Source organism: Catharus ustulatus, chromosome 1, assembly GCF_009819885.2.
Source record: "Catharus ustulatus isolate bCatUst1 chromosome 1, bCatUst1.pri.v2, whole genome shotgun sequence".
NCBI classification, from domain to species: Eukaryota; Metazoa; Chordata; class Aves; order Passeriformes; family Turdidae; genus Catharus; species Catharus ustulatus.
In genome coordinates this window covers 67,329,442-67,354,341 of record NC_046221.1, presented here as the reverse complement: position 1 = coordinate 67,354,341, position 24,900 = coordinate 67,329,442, and the positions used below count along the sequence as shown (strand labels likewise).

At 40.5% G+C, this 24,900-nt stretch overlaps 1 protein-coding gene across 1 annotated transcript; it reads right to left on the bottom strand.

The window, feature by feature from the left end:
- Positions 1–13,338: 13,338 nt before the first annotated feature.
- On the bottom strand, positions 13,339–24,265 carry RBM24 (RNA binding motif protein 24). The gene is made up of 4 exons (XM_033068442.2): positions 23,668–24,265; positions 23,032–23,155; positions 21,887–21,941; positions 13,339–15,452 (listed from the first exon to the last, which is right to left on the bottom strand). Exons 1-4 carry the CDS (start codon positions 23,833–23,835, stop codon positions 15,122–15,124), a joined length of 678 nt encoding a protein of 225 aa, XP_032924333.1. The 5' UTR covers positions 23,836–24,265; the 3' UTR covers positions 13,339–15,121.
- Positions 24,266–24,900: the final 635 nt, after the last annotated feature.

Here is a 24,900-nt window from a genome sequence, read left to right as displayed (position 1 = left end):
AGAATGCATGCATGTGTGTTCACACTTCAGTGAGCAAAAGTGACTAAACACAGCTGACACACTGAGCGACAAAACAAAGTAGAAATGTTGAGGAAAAGGCTGTGTAGGAAAGACTTTTGACTTTTACCAGCTGTGTTTGGCTCTGTGTGTAAGGGAAAACAAGCAACTTTGTGTCAGCAGTAAAACGATTTGTTGATTAAAAGAAAATAACCAATATCTAAAAAATACATGTTGTATGCATAAACTGAATGTATTCCATACTTGTCTGGTATTCCACAGCATATGTGAGATAAATTCAATATGCAATTATGTGATACTACATTTGATTAATTCTTTCATACTTTAGTATTTGATTCAAGACAAGGTATTCAAGTTTGTGGCATATGTTCTTAACTTAGTCTGTGGCTTTTAGAGAATTACAAATGTTCATTTGCAAAAACTACATGGGAATACCTACCACATGTAATGTAAACATTGTGCAGCATCCCCACTATGTCAGCTCTATTAACTAGATGCTGACATTAAATTTACTAGCAGATTTGAAAATGACCAAATCAGAAATATAGTTCTCACCAAGCACTTGGAGGTCACTGTGCACTTCCATTTGCCCTCATAAAAGAACAGTTAATTGGCTTACGTACTTAGAGAATTATTTTGGTATAATGATTTTCTTTCAGACAAATCTTTGTTTCAAATGATGAAAAGTGTGGTGATATATGATCCTTCCCTTTTTTATTTCTCTCTCTTTTTTTTTTTCTTTTTTTTTTTTTTTTTTTTTAAGAACTGTGTCCTGGAGACACCACTTTTTGATATCATAGTTAAGGGTCTGTCAACCCAATAGTAGAGTTGCTGTTGATCCAATACATTAATAATTTATTGTGTTTTTATATTGCTTTTGTGATTGTCTGTAGGAACTATCTTTAGGATTTAATTCAGTATTAATCAGAGAGGCAAAGTTAGGCAATCACTGTCTTCTATTTCTATTTGAAAAAAATTTTTAAAAATCACCAGATAACTTTTTATATAGAAAAAATACCACTACAGGAGCAAACTTTACCTGAGGTGAGCTAGTCCCCTTTACATCCTTTTACAAACAGGAGAAAGAGGATCCTTCTGACAGTAGTTCAGAGGATCTATGTGTCTGTCTTGACCACAGAGCAGGACTAGGGAGATTTTTTCTTGAGTAAAGCTAAGCCTGTGGGGATGACTCTCAATCTTTTCTATTTTTCTGCTTTGCACCAGACTAGAGATAAAATGTAAGACAGAGAATCATAGGATTTGTCATTAACTTCTAATGCTTGTCTAATTAATCACAGGAACAGGAGAATGTATATACTATTTGACTTGTTTTTTAAGAAGGAAAGTACTTAAACCAGCTCTTGCATTTAACTTGATGAAGCCTAGATATAGAAAGTGATGCTGTGTTTTGTAAACTGAATATGTAATCCTGTTCTCATTTCTCACTGTCAAAGATATCTAGTGATCTCATGTGGAAAGTTCAGAGTGCTGTGTCATGGTCAGCATATTCAGTTTCTTTGGAAGTAGGCCATTCCAACTTTGTAATTCCAAATAAAACCATTTCTTATTAATAGGGTTCTTTTTAGAGTATTGATAATACTTGGCAGGAATGGAGAACTATATGTGCTAGATGATGGCATGCTTAATTGTGGAATTTGGTTCTCCTTTATTTCATGAGCTGACTTGCAAAATCCTTCTCTTTGTACTAGAGACGCATTTTGCAAGCATTAAAAACCAAACTGGGAAGGAACCTAGGATTTTTGTTCTTGGGTCTGGTAACAATCTTAACGTCTTGCAAAGCTTTCACAGCTCTTATGACTTCTGAGATGTTTTTAAAAACATCTGTTTATGCACTTTATTAAAACCATCTAATCTGAAGACAAGACCACAAGACCCAACCCAAAGTTCTCTGAAGGTATCTGGAGAGCTTTCTGTTATTTCACTATGCTGTGGGGAAAACCACTAGACCCTTTAAGAAAACTACTAGATCCTTTAAGACTTTGTTCAGACAGTATGAAAATGTCTGTGATTCTGTTAAAAACCTCTCCTCTGACCTCTTCTCTATTGGCAATTCTATGGTTCCTTCTCTGCTGACCATTGTAGTGACCTAACTGGTTCTCAAAATCAAGCTGCAAACTCCTCTTAGTGTTTTTCAAGGCCTCATAATATGGTTTCTTTTCCCCTCTAACAGCTTTAGAATGAGCACACAGATCCAGAACTCCTTTTGTTCTTCTTGGGTGTCCTGGTTTTGGCCAATTAATTCCAGTTAGAATTAAACCATGGCACTGTGCTATGAGTTTCAGAGAGGAGAATGGAAGGAGGTGAACAGGGGATGCTTCCTCCACAGTGGTACAGGAGGGTTCCTTTCTTGGACACCACCAAACATGTACCTTGTTCTGCAGCTTGGTGCAATGTTTATAAATGGATTTTCTAGTTCATGACCTATTTCAAAACAAGTGCTGGAAGCCAATACATTTTGTTCTGGCTCATCTGGGTACAGTGGGCACCTGTTGCCCAAGGATTCTTCACCCAAGCCTCTCCTGTGGCTTAATCTGAGGTTCTGTGTGGATAAGAAAAGGTCTTGAATAAAAAGGAACAGCCCTGAAGGAATCACATAGAAACTTAAATGATATGCAGATAAGATCTTTGGGTTTTTTTTAAATTACCATTCTTTTCTGAACATTCAAGAATGTTTATTCAAATGGCATTGTTAAAGTCTAGTTAGGATTTCATAATTTCTGAGTGCCTCATATGACCAGATTTCATTTTACTTTTGCCCAAATGTGGAAAAAAAAGGAAGACAAATAGTTTTGAAGTTTAATTTTGAGTACATTTAATTAGATGGCAGTTAGAATTTCCTATAGCCATATAAGTTTGGGAAAAATTTTACAAACCATTCTACATGAAAGCATTACCTGCTTTCTAAAGTGCAAATGAATGCATGAGAATCACCACCAGCTGTGTCTAAACTCTCTTACACAGTTAAAAGGAACCTGTGTAGAAAGTTTTTTTTCTTGACCATGAAAGTCAAAAGATTCACATGTACCGAAGTATAAATATATGTAGAGCCTTTTCCATGTCTGTTTCAGAGGTTGCAGTCTGCAGGAGTAGTGTAAGGATTTGGGATGCTGTTGGGCTAGTGATTCCAAATTGTAGGCTGAAATGACCTGAAATTTCTTCTAAATTCCAGAGGTGTTGCATACAGTGTGGGAGATTTGACAGGTTCTAGGAGAAGTGAGAACCAAGATACATGAGATCTGTGGAACAGCAAGAGGTAAGATTTGATTATCTGGTCATAGATCGTTTTATTTTTACCACTTTGGTGATTTAGCACCATGCTCTCCTCCTCCTCTCAGCTTCCCAGCATTCACTAACAGCAAAAAATAAAAATTTCAGTTTGGTGCATGATAATATCAAAAGGACTCAAATGAGATTCCTATTAGGGTAGAAATAGGCTTTGGAAATCTGCTGTCATCTCGTCAGCCCACAGAAACACTCCAAAATACCGTATTCTGGGGGAGAGAATGGAAAATATCTAGATCACCAAATGTGGCAGCTGGAAACAATTTTTAAAAAGTTGGGTAGGCCAGTCATGTTTTGAGGGGTAAGAGAAGCAGCTGGGAGATTCAAAAGAGAAGGCCTGGGAGCAGCTGAAAGGTGCCAGCAGTCTGTTAGCAAGAGCATCTGAGAGCTAAATGGCTGCATGTGATGAGAAAACATGCCAAAATGATAAGAAAAACAGCTGGAGAAAAACAAAATTCCAAAGCCTCTGAAACAGGGATGGATATGCAAATTCTGCTAACTACTGAATCAATAAAATTGGTTGGTTTTTTTTCCTCTCTGCTCTCTTGTTTTCACATATCTTTCTCCAGAATCTGCAAGTGTCCTTTTCTGCTGCCTCTTCTTCCTGTTGAACTTTTGTTTCCTCCACAGAATATCAGTATTTCTGAACAATTCTGTTCATTTGTTTATAGTCTCTTAGGCCAATATTTTAACTGCTTATTTTTCTGTTGCCTCACCTAATTAAGACTTTCCCTGCCTGTTATTCTGAATGTGAAAACCTCTTGGTGGAACATCATTTTCTGTGAAGAAAATGCACAGGTAGCTTTTATTTTGGTTGATTTTAGTAGCTCCAAGTGTCATTCTGAGCAGGACCTGTAAGATTTAGATGGCTTTGTAATACACAGGTCTAGCTGGAGGAGTTGGTAGGCTTGATGGGTCTGGTGAGCTGCCTCTAGAATGTGGCAGGGTCTAAACCAAGTTTGTAGTAAGAACCCGGTGACTTTGGAAAATGCACAGATTTGCAAGGTTTTATGCTTTATACTTGCAGGTGTATTTTTGTATGTATTTTACCATACATATAATTTTAGCTTACTTTTCTGTCATCACATATTTGAATCTAGTCGAGGTGTGTGCATCAGTGATGTAAAGAGATATGCCAATATCTGATACAATAGCATGTTCTTTACCTTAAAAACTGTGTGCTGTTTCTCAGCTGTGAAAGCAAGGGACAGTGTGTATGTACTTTTCCCCCATAGATTGTAAGGAACAAAGAGCTTACGTGAGAAAAAGAGTACAGGAGAAGATCTTAATAGATTCTGTCCCATCAAAAACTGAAATACAGCAACATGAAAAGAGCAAACCTGCAGTCTAGCTTCTCTGAAGCTGTTTGCTAATGACCTCCAGTGAACTAGAAAATGTTAGAGAGCATAGTCTCAGCTTGAAGTCTGAGAGAATTAAAAATAGCAGACTGGAAGAAGGATGCAAAGCAAGTTAAAGAGAAAGGAGATAGTTAATAATTATTTTGCAATAACAAAGACATAGTCAGGCATCAAATTCTTGGTATCTTTCATGCTGCCTGAAGCACACTGTTGTGTCCAGGAAGAGCAAGCAGCAGTTTTGAAGGGCATGAAAATAGACTCACAGAGTAATAAAATAATAGAGCAAATTGAAAGGGAGAGAGTATAAAACTGCATATTAAAATATACTAGAATGAACCTTTTAAAAAGACATTTGAATTATTACCACTATTATTGCTGAAATATAATTCATTATGCAGCTTGTACTAAAAATTTTAATTAAAGAAAATAATAATGTCAGGTCAAAGGATTATAATCCAATATGATAAAATACTAAATGAGACAGAAAACACAGGGAGAACTTTCTGTTTCCCAGTTATGGAAAGTTACTCTTGTCTGGCAAAGAGAAAAATACTTGGACGGAGTGAAAAAACATGTTCATGGTGCAAATTAATTGTTTTCAAAAAAAGCATTTAAATTAAATTTTCAATCACCTGAAAGCCTTTGATTGTATCTTTTAAAATAAGATATATTGTTTTGGAAGCCTTTGCCATTATATACCTCTACCAGGAACAATTAAACAAAAGCATAAACTTGCAAGAAATTCTACATATAAGATGTAGAGTTGCATGTTTTATGCTTATGTAAATTATTCTCTTGGAATAAGAAATTTCATCTTCCCTTTTTTTATTTTCTCCATGATTAGCAGCAGACTAGGCAATTTATTATTCTACTTTCTGGTGTAAATATAGATGGCCTCTGCTTTAAAAAAAAAAAAAAAAAAAGAAGTTTGAGAAATGAGTGCAGGTGCATGTAAAAGAAGTGAGATAGTGGATTTGAGAAATAATCGGGGAGGCACTGTCCAGCTAGGTTTTTTTCAATACTTTGCTTTTGGTAGCTGCAATCACTCTGCCTTCTGCACATCCTGCTTTCCAGCCTGTAGCTTAAGAAGGTCTTTGTCAATGCCTTACACCACCTTGTAACTTAGGAGAATTTCCACCCAGGAAAGCTGTCCAGGGTCATGTAGCTGTAGACTTTGAGAACAAAGGATTCCAGTTGCAGAAGGAAAAATTGTTTGGTCAGGTACATTTTGTATTAAAATGAGGCAGTGGTGGAGAGACTGAACTTGCAGGACCTCCTGCAGCAGGAGCATGAACCTGTATATCCAGACAAGCTGCTGTGAAATCTATAAACGAGGGATGTGCTTAGGCAGCTCCATTTAAATGGATCACAATATGTCCGTTTTGTAGTTGGCATGGTCTCTTTGAGTGATCTTACTCAAAACATCATTTCTCAAACAATCCCGAGATGAGGTGCTTTCTACTGCCCCTCAAAAATGAGAACAACATATGAAATTTCACCACTGATGATTTGCTTCAAACTCTGGGAAATAAACTGAGCATTGCTTAAATATTTCTTTTTTCTCCTCTCCTCTCCTCTCCTCTCCTCTCCTCTCCTCTCCTCTCCTCTCCTCTCCTCTCCTCTCCTCTCCTCTCCTCTCCTCTCCTCTCCTCTCCTCTCCTCTCCTCTCCTCTCCTCCCCTCTCCTCTCCTCCCCTCCCCTCCCCTCCCCTCCCCTCCCCTCCCCTCTCCCCTCCCCTCTCCATCAAGTCATTGTCTGAAGAGGACCATTCATCACAAACACGAACACGTTCCTGCCCTTTTCTTCTTTCTAGCACATCAAACTGAGCAGCAGAATTGTTCTTCCACTAAACCCACACAAGTGTTAAAGAGTTGTTCCCATTCTATAAATTTGAGAGGCGATAGTGCCTGGTAGAACACAAAGTTGCTTGAAGGGTTTGGATACTGCTTGCTCTGCTCAACAACAAGGCCTTCATGAGTTGTTCTCTGGGGTAGACAGATAGATTTGCAGACATCAATAATTTTCTGAATACCAGGGTAAGTGAGCAGTGCAGTTAAATAGTTCTTTTCTTGAGATCATTGCTGAATTAAGAATTAAAAGTCAGTATCATTAGATCTTTTACCTGCATGACTGACAGAACCTGAGCAGGTAAACCTGCTTAGATTGAAGAACATCTCACTAAGAAACAATTTCTTTTCATGTTGGCATTTTTATGATTTTGTCCTCAGAGGTCAACAAATGGTCAATAACTACCCTTGTTCTCATCCAGTTATGACCTGGAGTATCTTGTCTCCAGACAATCATACCATCTTCATAATCACCACAATAAATGTTGAGAAACCATTAGTATCTTTCAATGTTTGCAATTAGTTGTACTTTCACCCCCACCACCAAACAGACTGTAGTTTTTACCCCTTTGGAGCAAAGCTCTCTGGTCTCCTGCAGCTCTCTCAGGGCATATTCATGCATTCTGTTTTCAGTCTGGGCCCTGGCTGGATATCAAGCTCATTTAATTGTGCCCAAAGCTTGCTATTCTGTTCTCTCTGCAGCAATGACTGTGGCAGTCAGCATCCCAGCTGTCCTGCTGAAACAAGGGATCATTAATACAGTGCAGCCACATTTCAAATAAACCGTATCTAAAATACAATAGAGACAGTGCCTGCTTCTGCCTAATACTACCATTCCCAGCATTTAGGAAAGCCAGATTCCTTGAGGCTCCTCCACAAACTTGTTTGTATCTCTGCCAGAATGTATTCTTAGAGAACTGCTGGCAAGCACCACTGCTGTTGTTGAGATGAGGCCAAGGTGCTCCATACAGTTTGCATTATATTGAAGACAAGACACAAGAACTTTGAAGCCAGCTTCATTCTTGACATTCTGGTGAGCACCAAGACCTTCTTCCCCAGAAAGACACTACAGTGCTGCTTTCTTTGTCCTTTGACTGGCCTTTGCTAAGCCAAACTGATGCATCTAGGCAAAGAAAGTCTTTCAGCAGTTGGTGTGCCCTTCTCAGGCACTCACCCAGCTGAGTTCCTGCAGCCACATTGGGGCAGTTCCCTGCTGACACCAGCCCTCTGAAGGCTGGTGGACATGCTTCGATTTTCACACTCAGCTGCTGTTCTCAGAACTTTATGTTAGATTCTGATTTCTTTTGACAACATCCCAGGTGTTGTTAGAGGAGACAGCCCTTCTTGATAAGGTCAGAGGAAAACCAGTTTCAAGACACAGTACTGTACATGGAACTGGTGACATTTGCAGAAGAATAAAGCCTAGAGATCTCTTTACTCTCTCTTACATGAAAACGAGCATAAATGATGATGGCAGTCAGGTTAGTAAAAGGATTCACTTTACAGAAAATGAGAAAAGAGTTTAGTTGATAAAGTAGCTCTCTAATGGAGAAAAAACTAATACTGATGAAAATCAAGAAAGATTGATGCATAAACTTACATACTGTGATGCCTCAACCTTGGTTAATGAGGAACAGATTTTCCTTAAATAGTGCTCATAACATAAATTCATATAAAGGAATGCACACTACTCCATAATTATGTATTGAAAAAGAAATTATAAACATTCTTTATTCCATTAGCATACTTAGCATCTTCCAGTATGCTATGAAGATAGCATACTGGACAAAGAGAACAGCCCACTTTTAAGGTCCTTCATTGCTACTATGATGAAGTTATTGCATTTTAATTGAGAGTGTGTATCACTTTAAAAAGCTTTGGCCATTATATGAAAAAACTTGTGTTTCAGCTTTGTTATACTTGGGTTGTTCTTCCCCATGTTTATTTGCCTGCATAAAACAGTATGGATATACTTGATGATCTTAAAATTCTTTACCTAACCTAAATCATTCTGTGATTCCCAAATTATTCACCTACCCTCAGTGAAAAAAAGGTTTTCCTCTAGACTTTGATTATTTCTATCTTCATTCAGAAATATTACTGGTGATCAAATTAGGAGGTTAATTCCAGTCGTTTGAACAAGTAGCCAAGGAATCCTAATTTTTGGCAACATCACATCCTTGAGCACGTAATCAGCCTTCCAGTTGAAGCAGTTGGAATATGCAGTGGTATGTTTGTTGAAAACCATCCAATTGTACTGGTTCTTGTCAGGAAAAAACAAAAACAATCTACTCATCTACTTCTAAGTGCAGGGATATTTTGCTTTTAAGCAATTTATGATTTTAAAAGATAGGGGGGTTTAATATAAAATGTTTTTTAAATTATCCAATTTTATTGTTCTGGGAGACAATTTTGTTTACTACAGAGTTTTAAACTTTAGCTTATTTTTGCCATCACTACAAATCCAAAAAAGTCATCATCAACAACAACAACAACAAAAGTCCAAGTTTTTCACAGGGTGGAAAAATCCCTTACCTGCATCACTGGATAAAAATGAGTTCTGTTCTTCAAGTGTGTTGTAAAGATTGATTCATGTTCTTGTAAGTGCAATGAAAAAACTCTTTTAACAGCCTAATGACAGATGATGGATTCACTGAGCTTTGCTTATGACCTAGCTCTGTCAGTTTTGGTATTTTGACATTTTTTCCTCAGGTTCAAATGGAGTCATCAAATTCAGAAGAAGATGAGCTGCAGATAGAAGGAGCTATTTTGTAATGACTTTTCCACAATTTGTAAATTTTGAGGTGAAAGACAATGGGATTTTCTTATTTTACCCAGTTTAAGTCTTAAGAAGGAAGTGACTGGGCAGCTGCAAAAGTCCTTGTCCTGTAAAGGAGTAGGGAACAAATCACCCACAATAGCCACACGTAGAGAACAGAGAGGAAGCAGGAGGTACAGTGAAGTCTGGTCCAAAGATTAATATGAGGATACTGAGCTAAGGATTATATATATATGTCAGAGACATCTCACCAGTTAATTTGGACAGCATCTTTTGACTTTCAGATGCTTGGTGATGAAACAGACTTTGGTGTGTTCTTCCCTATTCCCAGACTGTTTAGGTCAAAAATGATGATAGTGTAAGCTAGCCCAGATTCATGGCTTATCTCAGCATAATTGGCACAAGGAACTGGGAAACATTCCAGAGCTAATTTACTTTTTGTTGAGAAAAGGTGATAATTGTTCTATATGCACATCTGCATGTTTGAATGCAGTCACAGTTGTCGTTTTCTCCTTATTCAGTCTTTTTTTTTTTTCTCATAATTTTACACTGCATTTTGGAGGGATAAAAGTATCTGCAAACAAGTCCCCGAAGCCCAATCATCAGTCATAGTAAGCATTTTGTAAATTCACACATAACCATGTTATTTTTAAACATATGCAGGCTCTTTAGGACTGAAACATAGGTTCAAAATAGAATTATTTTTCTCACAAGGGTTTGAGCATAGCTAAGGAATTGATCCATTTCAAATGGGTAAGCATCTGATGAACAAGACTCGGTGCTTTGAGTGGTTGCATCATCATTTTCATCCTAATATAGTCCTTCTATGTGTTTGAAAAACCCAAGAAAAATTAGAATCAATGAAGTCTAGCAATGCCAAGTTAAGTTTATGTTCACTAGTTAGTAGGAAAATAAATATACTAGGAAAAACTGCAATTCTAGCAGCCAGGTCATCAATGTCACCTTTCAAGGTATTACATCTTTTTTAATCTAAACGTTCCTTAGCAATGTTTCCTAGTTTCAACTTCTCCCTTCCTCTGTGAGAAACTCAGCACTGGTCACTTTTCAGTGTAGAAACTCTTTTGAAGGGTTTGGAAACTCAACTGGAAATTTTTGAGCTTGGAATTGTATTGCGAGCAATTTTTTGCATATATGCCATCTCTCAAGTAAAATAGTAACATTTTTTCTGAGTGTTCACATATTTCATAATTATGTGCTGCTATTTTATTTTGGTCCTGGTAATGTGAACTGTTGGCATTTCATGTATATGAGGTGTTACTGAGGTGTATTTTATGTATAAAGGTCTGTTCAGCTACTCATTTATCAAAAGCAAGTGTTAGTGTTCATGTGGTGCGCCCAAAGCTAAGTGTTTGCTAGTGGAGCTCACACATTTCCATTTTTGCTGACGTTATTTTTTCTGTCAAGTTAGAGCCAGCATGCAATTGACCTTTATAAGCTGAGTCATAAACTTTTATTTTCTTCCCATTGTGGCTTACCACAAGATAGACCCCTCCAGCAAGCATTCCCCTTCATGCACCTCTCTGGGGGTGTCTGTCACCTCCAGACAGAGGCAGAGGAAGGCCCAAGGACATTGTCAGGGGCGTGTATCAGTAGGGAAAAGATGCTTTCTTCCTTCTGTATCAAAGAGAAGGTTAGCGTGCCATCAGTGTGCTCTGCCTTTCTCTCAGAGGGACTTCTGATTTTGATTCCTACTTGATACCATGTCTTGTAGGCAAGCCCCTTGGAGCAAGACCAGAGTAAGGAAATAGAAGAACAGAGTAGAAAACGGCACTTACTGTTTTGTATTCACCTCCCTGCTGGGTGTTTATGTGCTTCTTAATAGAAAGAGCACTATAGTATGCTCTGCAAGGTCACAGATCTTAAGGTCAGATTGCAAAAGGCAGTTCAGCAATGCTTCTCAGCAGCCAGGCTTGAAGCACTTGCTAAGAACCATGACAGCATCAGGCCAGGATGTTAGTGAGTGTTCCAGTTCTGGAGTTTCATAATCATCCATGGTGAAATGAAGTCTGATCCCAAGACCAGGAAAAATCTTTTCTATCACTTCAATTTCACTACTCCTTCTCTTGCAGATGAAAAAGACCCTTTTTGTGGATGAAAGAACATCTCGAATTCTGCAGTCAAGCCTGTGCTTCTGCTGAAGTCACAATAAGTGTGACAGCTGCAGTGATAATTTTCAGTATAAAGATTGTATGAACATTCCCCCATTCCTCAAAGAACTGGCTAAGACTGCCATGCATTCCGCACAGCCTTCTTTCAGACATCAGTTGGCAACTGCCTTTTGGTCATTAGTGGCTGGGATTGACACTGAAATGTTAAGTAGTCCTAAAGATTTCAAATACATCATCAACTGGATCTGAGCAGTTACTTTCACTGCTTTCCAGTTCAATTACTATATTCAAAAATGTGTCCTGACCGTTAGGTTTTTAGTAACATCACTTTGCTTGTAGGAAGGGTTCAAGATCAGAAAACTGCCAGGTGTGGAAGGAGATTGATTCAGGGACCTCTTGAGGAAGCTCAGTTCACTTAAACCCATGAGAACTGATGGGCTGCACCCAAGGGTGTTGTCATTCTGAGGCTGCTGAATGTCATCAGTGAAAGGTCCTGGAGATTGGGGAAATCTTCTGTCACTGCAGAAAAGCAGATGATGCATCCATCTTCAGAAAAAGGGCATGCAGGACAATCTAGGGAAATACTGAACCATCATGCAGAAGTTTCCAGGCACACGAAGGAGAATGTGGTGATTTGGAACAGCCAGCATGGATTTGCAAGGGTAAATCACGCCAGACAAACTAATTGTCTCTTGTGAAAAGGTGACTTCATTTGTCAAATAGAAAGCAGACAATGTTGTCTACCTTGAGTTTAGCAAGGCTTTCCATGTAATATCTCACAGAATCCTTGTATCCAATTTCAAATGGATAGTTAGGCGAAAAACTAATTGAGTAATTTGAAAGGGCTTATGCTCTATCTCCACTGGTTACAGTAGAGCTTTTTTGGGGTCTGGCGGGTCTGATACTTTTATGAATGACTTGGAGGAAGAGATGGGATGCAGTACAGTCAGGTCTGTGAACTGGTTATACTTAACGGAGGGTGCACTTGATATGCTAGCAAGCAGAGGGATTTACACTTGTCAGAGGACTAGCCCGACAGAAACATCGTGAAGTTCAGTCAGGACAAAATAGAGTGCTCTTTATCTCAGGTGGACTAAGCCCCATGGCTTGGTTAGCTGCTGTGCTGAAAATGACATGGGAGGCTTAGGGCAGGCTGAACAGGAGTCAGTGGTAAACTCTGGCAGCAGCGAAAGTGCATCAGACTGTACCAACAGGACCACAGATGGCAGATCAAGGAGAGTGATTATTCTGTTTTACTCAGCATTCATTAGACCACAGCTGGCATAGTGGGTCCAGTCTGGAGGCTCCCAGTACGTGACAGCTGCTGGCAGACTTGAACGACTCCACTGAAGGGTCAGCAGGCCGGCTGGAGGTTGAAGCATGAGAATTGTGAGGAGATGGGGAAGCATTGGGGTTAGTTCAGCCTAAGGAAAAGAACTGCAATTTTCCAGTTCCTAAGAGAAGGTTACCGAGAAGATAGGGCTGGGCTTTCTGCCAAAAAATGCGAGACTAAGGGTGTAACAAGCAGGGGAGATGCTGGTTAGATAGAAGGGAGAAAAAAATTACATGACGGGCATAATTAGGTAGTGGAATAGATTACCCAGATGGGTAGTGCAGTCTCTACATGGGGATCTTTTAGGACCTGACTGGACAAAGACATAAGGGATCTCAGACCTCCTGAAGTCCCTTCCATTCTGAATTACTTTATGATAAACCTCAGAATGGATCATCTCCATCTCCTCAACAGAATTTCCTCCATGTAATACAGTTCCCATCAATCTGTGTATTTGAAGTCAGTGTATATGCTGCTATTCACCTCACAGACCAGAACTATATAAAAGGTTGCCCCTCTAGTTTTAACTAAAGATCTAACACAATTTGGGCAAGAACAACACTAGACAGGATGAGACAACTTTTTTTTTTATTGTTTTAATACAAGTGAATAGATTAAGAGATCTGAAATGTTGTAAAGCAATATACATACTGAATAAATAATATGCACAGGAGAGTCATGTCTACATTGTAACACTGGCTAGTATTCAGAATACTTCAAATAAATCCAGTGACATCGGATAAAGTCCATAAAAATGCTATCCTGTCTTCCCTTGTATGAAATTGTTCAAGTATAAAAAAATCCAATACAGTGTAAAATATTAAATTCCATTTCGGTCAAGAATAAAAATTGCAAGTATTGTAGTTTCACAGGACAATGTAAAGCAGCATTTTCTAGCAAAGGGAAAAATAGTCAGTCTACATACAGATGAGTGAGAAAACGGCACTAATGTACTTGAGAGGTCTACATGAATAACTAGTAGAGGGAAAAAGAATGAACTAGCAATATTTTATGTAAAAACCTAAAAAAGTGTTAATTTAAAGAGTACCCTCATACAGTGCACATACTGAATTTAAATAAATCCAAGTCAACATCCTTAGTTAATTAGGTTAATATTTAATATGCTACATCTAAGCCTACTAAATAATTTATACCATGAGATGAATACATAATTTTACAGTGTCACATCTAAAGTTGCTTTCTTTAGAGCGCAGCATAGTAAAACTTTCAAAATAAATATTTCTTTTTAAATATCATAACAATTAAGGCACAGTATAAATCACATACCATTAACCCTTCAAGAACTGCAGTCTTGGTAACAAAAAGTTGCCTTGTGTACTGTATGTTTGCTAATAAATATTTTAAATATAATCCTGAAATAGATACTAAAATTGTACAAATGGTTTCAGAAAAGAAAATTCCCTTAAAACAGTTCTTAAAAGGTTTTAATTCATTAGGCTTCTTCCTGCCTTTATTCACAAGTTACGAATAGATGTAATAAATAGAAAGAGAAGGCTGTTGTAGTAAAGGGCTGATCCTATTTTAGAATCAGAATAGCTGACACCAGCAGTTAAAGTTTCCCAAAAGTGAAACGGGATGGGGCGAGGGATTAGGATGTGACAAGCTCATCACATGAGCACGAGTGATGTGTTCTGTCCAGAACTGTCTGTATTATTGATTGTCTCTACAGCTGTTGCACCCCTTACTTCCACATCACTTGCTCCATAGTTCCACTCATCCAGAGGACAGAGAAGAAAATAACTTTGGTGCCTGTCCGCCATCTTACTAGCCGGCCATCTTCCTTGGGTTGTTTGGTGCCCATCAGTGAGAAAGTGACAAGGTCCTGTCTCACAAAGACAACTTCTGAAAGCTAGAAAGGACAATCAGTGCTTTAAGCTCGTTTCCTCTTAAAATGGATAAAGGTTACATATTGCTGACTCAAGTTTTTTCCCTGGTTCAAACTTTTCAGATACCATTTTCTTGCTTATAAAAGGCAGTTTTGCTTCCCTGATACTATAGAAAGTACATCTTTGCTTTTTTTTGGTTTTTTGTTTGTTTGAAAATATGAAGTCCCATTGCTACTCCTGCCACTCTTTCATGACAGTACAGTATTTTCCCCCCTATTTTCTTCTGGCTTGATACTTGAAACTAGACATGCCGCTCTACCCTTCCCCTCTAACAACACGATTTGGATGCATACTGTATGAAGACAGCAGAAGAAAAATCTTTAGTTTCGCAATAGCATCACTTTCCTTAAAGCTCCTTAGTTACTACGAATTGTCTCTGTTAACTACTTATACTGGAAGGCTGAGAAGAGGAAGAGAGAGCGCGAGCTTCCTTCAGGAGTCCATCTGCTATTGCATGCGGTCTGTCTGCAGCTGTTGGGGCTGGTACTGGCCGAAAGCTGCCGCGGCTGCCGCGGCCGTGCCGGGCGCTGCTGCAGCGAGGGGCTGCTGCACGGCGTAGCCATAGCCCCCGGCCGCCACGTAGCCAGCAGCGGCGGCCGGTGAGGCGGCGTACGGGTACTGCTCATAGGCGGCCGCTGCCGCAGAGTACTGCGCGTACGCCGCTCCGGTGTAGTCGATGTAGGGCGTGGTGGAAGCAGCGGCTGCTGCGGGTTGCACGTGGGGAATTACCACTCCAGGCTGCACAAAAGCCTGTGGATAGACATAGTGAGCAGGTATCCTGTTGAAAGATGGGAGAGGGAGTTAGACCTGGTAGGCGAGTCAGCGCCTAAGCATCATATCCATACTCCGAACTAAAACAAACTCAATTTAGTTGTTGTTATGTGCATAGGGTTGCCACAATAACTTGACTCAATGGACCAGTTATCAGTTCACTGGCCCGAAGAGATGCATCGCTCCAAAGCACAGCTGAGTTAAGTCAGGGTGTTCGGTCTTCCCTGAGGATAGTATCTTTAACGCCATTCGAATCTTTAGAAGGACCAGCATTACTGATGTCCGTTTTAAGACAACTCAGAAGGACTAAGCTTGATTATTCTGTCTGGAAATTGCAGTACTTGTTTTTCAAATCACCTGTAAGTCATTTTTATTACCCTTCTTCTCTCTTAACTACTCGACTCTTAGTAAAATTGCTTCCTGAAATACTTTTATTATTAGTAATGGAGCAGTTTGACAGCATCACTATAATGAGTTTGACAACAGCCAATAAGGCAACAAAATGGTTGAAACCTGACTTGATATCAAGTCTTCCCAGGGAGGCGTGTTAAGAGCGTATTGTGGCAACCCTACTTAAGTTGCTATGCAGACTCAGCACACATTAATTTCTCTGCAACCTCAGTCACCCTTATTAAAAATAAGAAAAAAACCAACACAGGCGACAAAGGAGTTTAAATAGAGTTCACAAGTGTGGTAAACACAGCAAGAATCACACTTTCCAAACGAACGATAGTGCAGCTCACTCCGTCACAAGAGGCCATCAAGGGGAAGCTACATAGATGCTATTAAAATCCATAACAGTGACTCCTAAGTACATGTGCATCACACTTTTATAAAAGTTCGTAAGGACACAAGGGTCAAACCTGTTTGATTATCAGGTCACTGATGTCCTGTTTTGTGCCAGCTTGTTTATTTCTATGCAAGACATACAGCATAGAGTTTTTTGGGAGGTGGGCATAAGATTAAGTCTAAATAGATCTGGTGCTTAACAAAAGCAGAAAAACCACAAATTTACAGTTTAAGAAATAACCATTCTGAATAGATAAGTAAACACTTTCCCATCTTGTCCAAGTCATATAATTTGCTTTCTTGGCTTGTTTACTTAGCCCTTTAGTTTTAGAAACTGGTCATATCATTGTCTTAGCACACAAGTGTACATACATGTTAATCTCATGGTTGGATTTTATCATATAATGTGAGTTTTAAAAAATACTCTGTATAATTCTCATTTTACATTCAGAACCCTGCATTGCATCTGGATTTCCAAAGAGAAGTCTTTCATATATGCAACTCCTTCCCAGCCAGTGAATCTCCATAAATGCATGAAAAACTTCTTGTGTAGATTCACTGTAATTTCATACTGAACTTCCTTTACCTTTACAGACACCTCTAAAGACTGCACCAACCTTTGAACACACTTTAAGCACAGATGAAAACTGTAGTGGTAAAAAGTGTACTCTATTCTTCAAATTCAAGATTTCATGGAAAGGGTTTGTTGGGGGTTTTTTTGTTTCATTTTTAAAATAGCTTTAAGATGTACTTAAGTGGTCAACAAGGAAACATTTGTAATCAGAAAGGACACTGTCAACTAGAATCATAGCAAAACATGGTTTAAAATAAGTGATGGACTTTAAAACAGCCTAATTTTCTTTTTCAGAAAAAAAGAGCTCAGTTGCTTGAATAGGAGCATTAGCAGAGAGAAATGTTCAGTTGCCATGTTTAAGACATGAACACCACAATCATAAAAACCCAACGTGTCAATGAAATTAATTTCTGATTGTGGGAAGGAGAAAAAAAAAACAACAATAAAACAAGTGACAAATAGGGAGGGATTGGGAAGGGAAAGAAAACATAAAACGAAACCATAAGTTGGGTTTTTAACACTCACCTAATTTATGAAGTGATTAGCCAGAAGTGCATTTGAAGCATACTTAAGCTGGCTCTGTGCGTTTAAATACACATCATTACCTGAGCTCCCCATATGGATGAGCATAAGCAAGCATTATGTATTGGTCACCAACCAAGTACAATTCTAATGAACATAACACCATATTTCTTTATGCAAGCATTTAAGAAAAGAGGTATAAAAACAAATTTGAAGTCACAGAGAGCCTCTTTTGCATCATAAAGAGTCCATTTAACACCACATCAAAGGGATCTTTACATTCAGCACTTAGGGAAGAGAGTAATTTCAACAGAAGAGACAGTAAGCAAACTTATCAGGCTGCTAGTGTTGTCATGAACTGGCATTACTAAGATTTTTTGAAGACACTTGGACATTTGACCGTATCCTTGAACAAGACAGAAAGATACATGTGCTTCCACTTAAGCTCTTGTAACTTGGTTTATTTAAGCCAAGAAACTAACAGGTGGTGAAGTTATGAAACATTATCTGTTTGCCACATCTTACCCTACAATAAACATAAACCCTGTGCAGGCTCCTCTCCACCATGCCATTTAATACATGATGATTGACAGCATAAGCTGCAGTGGGGCTATTTTTGATCATCTGTCATGCTACAACTGTTTTCAGTCAAGTAAAATGGCTTTATATGGCCAAAGTAAATTTCTACCTACTGCAGAGGCCAGGACATGAAGATCTCAGCCATTCAGAACTACTTTTCATGCTCTGCCAGGTCAAAAGCTGAAAAAGCAATTCCCAGTTACACTAGAAATCCTTAGTATCCTTAATTTTAAATAAAAGCTGCTGCTTTACTTTTCAGACTGATAGTGTGAGAAATGCACAGGATTTAAGCTCTCTTTCCTGGCAGCAGTTTTTATTTTGGAATGTGTATTTACTGTTTTATGCTTTTGCAATAAAGGAAAGTAGAAGCTGTATTTAACTTTAGCAGTAAGTGTAGCTTTGAGATACTCAAAATTCAATGACCTACATCCCTGCCACGTGCCTTAAGACTTTCTTTGTTGTTATAACAGAAGATTTATGTTTAACTAAAGACCTCAAAAATAATCCCATAGGCAACAATAAAGTGAACAATAACTTCAAAGGAAAAAAGACTTTTCAGACTAATGCAGAGAGCTGTGGCATATAGAAATTCAGTAGTAGTGTATCTTTAACTCTCAGCATTAGATTCTCACAAAAGTAGATATTTAACTTTAAACAAAGTGTTTTGCTTTGGCCCTTGCAAGGCATTGTTTGCTTTTGCAGGAATAATTAAAGAGCAGATCTTCACCAATTAACAGGTCTCCTTTTAATAGAAATAGGTTACATAAACATTAAACATACAAGACCCTTACTACGTTTCCTTTTATCTGATAACCACTAAGAGGACGTAACAGCAGGCTAACTTCTGACTGTTCCAGCTTCAGTCCCTCTTTTCAGACTATCTGTAGTCTAGTATTATACAGGTCTTTTGATCACAAACTCAAGAGGGGGCTTTTGCTTCTCTCTTAAGAAAGGCAGGTTTGCCTAACTCTTGGGAGATACCAAGCATGTTGTATCAGCTAACCATTTGATAATGGGCTTAATAACTTTGGATTTAACTCTGGTCTTACTGAAAACAGTGGGTATATTTTCATTTGATTGAAGTACAGGTTTTAGACAGAAAATAAAGGAAAAAATCTCCACAGCAGTTACGTCCTACACCAGTAACTCTGAATAACCCTGAATTTTCCCACTAATATTAAAGTAAAAATTACATTAGCAAAACAAGAAAAGCTATCTTGTTAAACAGGGAAGCAAAGTCATCTTCCCCCTCCATAAATTCCTGTTGAATTCAGGGATGGTATTTTAATAAACAATCCTGAAAACAAAACTGTATAAATAACCATTACTGTGATCAAACAGCTTTCTGTGAAACACACCAACAGTAAGATAGATACTGAATGTAAAAAGTGGGAAGAAATGTTGTTCTGCAGCAGTGAATCAAAAAATTCCCTGCATTTTAAATGCATCATGCATTGAAGCTAATCTAGTTTCTGTCTCCCTCTGCCACAAGAGTGTTGTACTGAAGTCAGAATATTGAACTTCTTCATCTCCTCAGTAAAAGTAATGTAACAGAATCAAGTTATTTTATTATTTGATGTGAAACCTTATGTTGTGGACGCCCCGTCTCTGAAAGTGTTCAAGGCCAGGCTGGATGGAGCTCTGAGCAACATGGTCTAGGGAAAGGTGTACTTGTCCATGGCAGAGGTTGGAACAACATGATCTTTAAGGTCCCTTCCAACCCAGGCCATTCTATGATTCTGTGATTCTAAAACACAGCTGACAGTACTAAAATATGGCAGCACCTCACTAATTTGCACTGTTAGGAAAAAAGCCCAAAATTCAACCACAAAATATTTGAACCTTTTGTGTAAGGATTAGCTAAGTATTGGTAGTGAATCACCCCTACAGGCTGTGTTTCACACAGCCTATTAGGGAAGTGTACTTCCAAAGTGCAACTGCACAGGACGAACAAAGGCTTTAAGGTGACTGTGCACCTCAGTGCAATCCACACAGTAAAAGGGAACTCTTCAACAGAAGGAGATTCAAGTAAGCACGGAAACATCCCTTCTTACTGTCAATGAAGTGAATTAAGTGTGAACTTCACACTTTAGATAAAGTTGCAGCTCACTGGCAATTTTGAGAAAGGAAGAAGGACTAGTAATCTCTGTTGTTTGCACATGGCAAAAGAAATGCAACAGCCAAGGATGAAAAATAACCAATTTCATATACACACGACTCTGCGACCAACATTCCTTCAGATTTATGTGCAATGCCTTAGAAATCCAACCTTATTCAGCTTGCTGGAAGGATTTCCCTCACCTAAACATGGTTTATGTCATCTATTGTTGGCTTTGGATAAGAAAAGCAAGAAAGACTCCTCCTACATTTGCACAGTCCTTTAAGCAAGGGACTGCCACAGGTCCTCTTTTTCTGTTGTGCTCAGCAAATACTCAGTCTCTCCACGGCTGATCCCTGCACAATTCAGTAGTTCCCTTTTCAACAAGTGTTTTAACAGCTCTGGAGATGAGATGTTCTGCCTCCTGCCTACCTTAGTGCAGGCATCATAAAGTGATCACTGCATACACACTGTCGTCTCACACTTCAAAGACGCAAGCAAAATACAGTAGCTGATAATCATAATAAGGAAAAAAAAACGACTAAAATTTTTTTACAGCCTCTCCACTCTCAGAAAAATCAACATGCTCTTCTAAAATTACATGAAGTTTCTAGGAAAAACTCTTTCCTGTGGTTTTCAGTACAGGAACTGTTTCCTTCCATTCTGACAAATCAAATTATTGAGAACCTGTTGTTGCTTAATAACAGATAAGTATGACATTCTAAAACTATTCTAATCAAATTAACAAAATACATTTGTGACATATTTTTCCTACTTTATTGTTAGCTTATGCATTAATTAGCAAAATGCACTATTTCACAGTGAGTTTCTCAGTCAGTGTGCATTAGTGAAGTGACACTATGGAAAGCTTAAAGCAGACTTCACCTCCTAATGATAGGCCTATAAAAAGCAAGAGTTAGATCCACTTAGGAATAGTTTATACTCAAATTCAGGAGAAATGCATTACATATTAAAGACAGATTGAAGAAAAAATCCCCTCAAATTAGAAAGCCCAAATGGACGTACATCGTTAATAAGGAGCTTCACACCCTTCCCAAGAACAAACCCCCCAAAAATCATGAACATGCAAGCAGTATGTTGATTTACTTAAAAATCAAGAAGTCACACAATTTAGCACTCACTACAAAATATGGTTAAAAAAGTCACAGGCTACAGCTTGAAAGCAAGGAAAAAAAAAGGCCCTTTGCTCCCCATGGCAAAGTCACTCCTCAACAACAAAACCGAAATTAAAAAGACCCCCCCAAAAAACTTTCACTACAGCTCTTTCAATTAAATAAAAGCACACAGTTTAGCTATCAACACCACTTCATTACTGTAATAAATAAAAAAAGCACACGGAGGTCTATTGACTATATGAAAAAACATACATGCATCGTTAATCACCATTTTAGCTTGTTTGTGTTTGAGTCTACTGGTTACAGAGTTTAATTCCAAACAGAACTATTCCACCTCTTATCATCATATCCTTCTGATCAGTTATCTTAACTGTAAACGATCCCTGTCAGATTAGAAAGAGATAAATAACATTGAGTCAAGCTGAAAAAAGAGAAATGGGGCACAGCAATCTTTCTTCAATCAAGTCATACCTCCTTGTTTTATCATAGGGTCATGTGGGACTGGACTGCTTAGTCGGAAGGGCCACGTCCCACAAAACTTGACTCAGCTGCGGCATTTAGAACATGACCGACAAGGTGAGCGCATTTATGGGTATACATTTATAAATCTGAGAGCTTCAGCATTTCTGGCCAGCTTTAAGGATGCTACTGCAAGAGGCCTTCAATGATCATACTTTTTCTTTCCTTTTTTTTTTAAAAAAAGATTTTTTTCCTCCCCTGTTTGAGGTCCCATTGAGACTTACCCGAAAGGCCTCTGTATGAGAGCTGGATGAAGCTGCTGGACACCAAAGGCAAAACCTACCAACAAAAACACATCATATTCTCTGTATGGGTGTTTTTTGGCACTTATTTACGCTATACACACACACACACACACAAAATGCAGAGTAAGAGCCTTCACTAACAGCCTGCAGTAATAACATCTGAAAGGCTATAGAACCAAAAATTAGAAAGCAAAATGTGTCAGTCCATACCCACACACACACACACATACACAGAGATCTTAAACCAGTAAAGCACACACTTTCCTAGAGATCTTTAGGCAAATGACTTTTTCTAAAAAAGTACAGGGTTTTTGTTCATTTTACCTGGTGCTCCATTTGGAGCATCTGAATGATTGGATGGTACTTTCCATTCATCAGTGTATCTGTGTAATTTCTACAGACTTAAATTTTAAGTCACCCCTACTCATGAGGACTTAGCACAGGGGGTCAAATCCCAACTTCATTTCTGTTCTCCAAACACCCTAGCATAAACCCTGTCTTTCCTTGGCGGGCACTTAATTACTTGCACAAGTGTTCATCAGGCTAAACACGGGGGAATTCAGAACGGCCTCCTTTAGAGCACAAATGTGCACACATTCCACAGTCCTCTCGCTCTTGCTGCAAAGCAGCACTCTGGGAAGTGGCTAGGACATCATATTGTCTCAGATGTGGTCTTAGGAAAAGCCATTTCATTTTAAAATCTGCATAATAGCTCCCATCTGCTTGAGAAGTTTGCATTAAGATACTGTTTGTATTAATAAGACCGCACACATTGGAAGCGATTCACTCCTAGGCCAATCTTACCCTGCAACGATACTGTAAATGGTCAGCGCCACCACATTCCCAGCAGCAGGAATAACCAATGAAGTGTTTGAGCTGTGGAAGTCTTCCTGGAGAACTCCAGATATTTTATCTCTGATCACTTTTGGTTTTTAAATAAGGCACATGTGCAAAATAGCCAGAAAGTTACTACATGCTGCATTTAAAAATCAAAACCAAAGCACGCCCAACTGTGTGCGTACTTCAGGAAGGTGGAGGGCAGCACTACCTTTTTTTGAAGTTTTACTCTCTTCAGAAACCTGAGGTACGGAGAGAAAAGACATTCGGCGGGGCTGCTTCCTCACCTGGCTGCATTATCCGCGGCTTGGCACCCAGGTACGCCAGGTTCACGTTGGCTTTCCTGCCATCGATGATGGGGTTGGGGTCCTTACAAGCCCTTTCAGCAGCAGCTCTGTCAGCCATGGTAACCTTAAGGGGCGATGCCGCGCATTAGATCCCTTTCCGCTGGGAAGGAGAAGCCTCCCGCCCATAGCAGAGACCCGGCCGTACCCGCGGGCGGCTCCGAGGGGCCCCCGGCCGGACCCCGGCCCGGCCCGACCGCCGAGCGGAGCCGAGCGGAGCCGGGCGCCGGGAGCCGCGGCGGGCGCAGGGCGGAGGGCGCGGGCCGAGCTCGGCCGCCGGCAGATAAACCCCCAGCGGCCGTATCAGCGAGCAACAGGCGCGCTGGCGGTGTGCGAGGAATTGGGCAATTCCCCCCCCAATCTCCTTTTTCAGTAATTCCCCCCCCCGCCTCTATCCAAACTCTCCAGCAGCGAGAGAAAAAAAAAATAAAATTAAAAATAAAAGAAGAGAGAAGAGCACAAAGCCGGACGCTCGGCAGCCCCTCCCGGCCCCCGAGCTCTCACAGCGGCCCCCGCGGAAGTTTCCCCGCGTTGCCCCCGGCAGCCGCCCACCGCCCTGCCCCGCGCCCCGGCACTTACAAAGCCGTATCCCCGGGACTTGCCCGTCTGCCGGTCGGTGATGACCACCGCCTCCTCGATGTCCCCGAAGACCTCGAAGTACTTGCGCAGGCTGGAGTCGGTGGTGTGGTAGGGCAAGCCCCCGACGAAGATCTTGGTGTAAGTGGTGTCCTTCTGCGTCGTGTGCATCTTCCGCCCGGCCCTGCGCGCCGCGCCGCGATCTGCACCCACGCGTGGCCGCCGGGGCGTGCGGGTCCTGCGCGGCGAGACCCGCTTCCAGACTCAGCCCCGCTCTTTTTTTCCTTTTTTATTTTTTTTCTCCTCTCTTCCCCCGCCCCCCGTTTTCCCCCCGCCACCCAGCTACAATGCAATTCCCTTCTGCCTTTGCAGACCCAGCTTCCTCCTCCTTCAAGAGCAAAGCCTCGCAGCCTCGGGCGGTTTTGAGGTAGGTACCGGCAAAAGGAGGAGGGGAGGCCGGGCAGCAGCCAGCCTGGCGGCCGTAGCGCTGGAAACGACCAGAAACAGCAGCTGCAAGAGGAGTGCAGGGCCTCGGCTCTAACAACTGAGTGGCCTCCCCCCTAAAAGCCACCGGGTCGGGCACTCTCGGTTCCTCCTCCTCCTCGCAGGGGCGGGGACGGCGGCGGGGCGGACCCCGCGCTCGGCCGCGACGCAGCCGGGGCTGTGTGACACACAGCTGTTGGCAACAGCTGGATGCCCCCCGTGCGGCGGCAGCCGGGCCGCGGCGCCGCCAGGCGAAGGGGCGGCCTCAGAAGTGCCCCTCGGGGAGCCCCGGTGCCCTTCGAGGCAGGTTTGCTGCAAAGAGCGAGTGCCAGGAGCCATGGTCCGGTGGGATCAGCGGTGTCCGGCTGGCCAGAGAGCCCGCGGGCACAGCCGGCTCACTGGCTGCTGGCGGTCCTCAAATGCTTCCATCCCTCCCCGAAGGCTTGTGGTCAAACCTCTGCAGCCTTCACTTGCTGCTCTCTCCAGGCTAGCAAAACTACGGTGCTGCAACACATCCATTTTTATTGCGGTGGTGCTGGTGGTTGTGGTTCTTGCTGTTTGTTTGGTCACAAGATGAAAAAAAAAATGGTAAAGCTGTTTCCCGTGTTTTTTTCTTCTCTTGCTGCCTCTACCCAATGCTGGGTCTGGGAAGGATAAAGAGAAACATAAAGAAAGGAATGTCTGTGTGACATGAAGGGACAAAGGACTGTGGGAGTTGGGGGGAAGAGAGACTCACAGGGAGACCGGATGGAT

Coding starts and splice junctions, on each gene's coding strand:
- RBM24 (XM_033068442.2), bottom strand. CDS start 23,835: ATGCACACGACGCAGAAGGACACCACTTACACCAAGATCTTCGTCGGG. Junction 23,156..23,667: donor AGTCCCGGGGATACGGCTTT/GTAAGTGCCGGG, acceptor TCGCCCCTTAAG/GTTACCATGGCTGACAGAGC. Junction 21,942..23,031: donor GCCGCGGATAATGCAGCCAG/GTGAGGAAGCAG, acceptor TTTTGTTGGTAG/GTTTTGCCTTTGGTGTCCAG.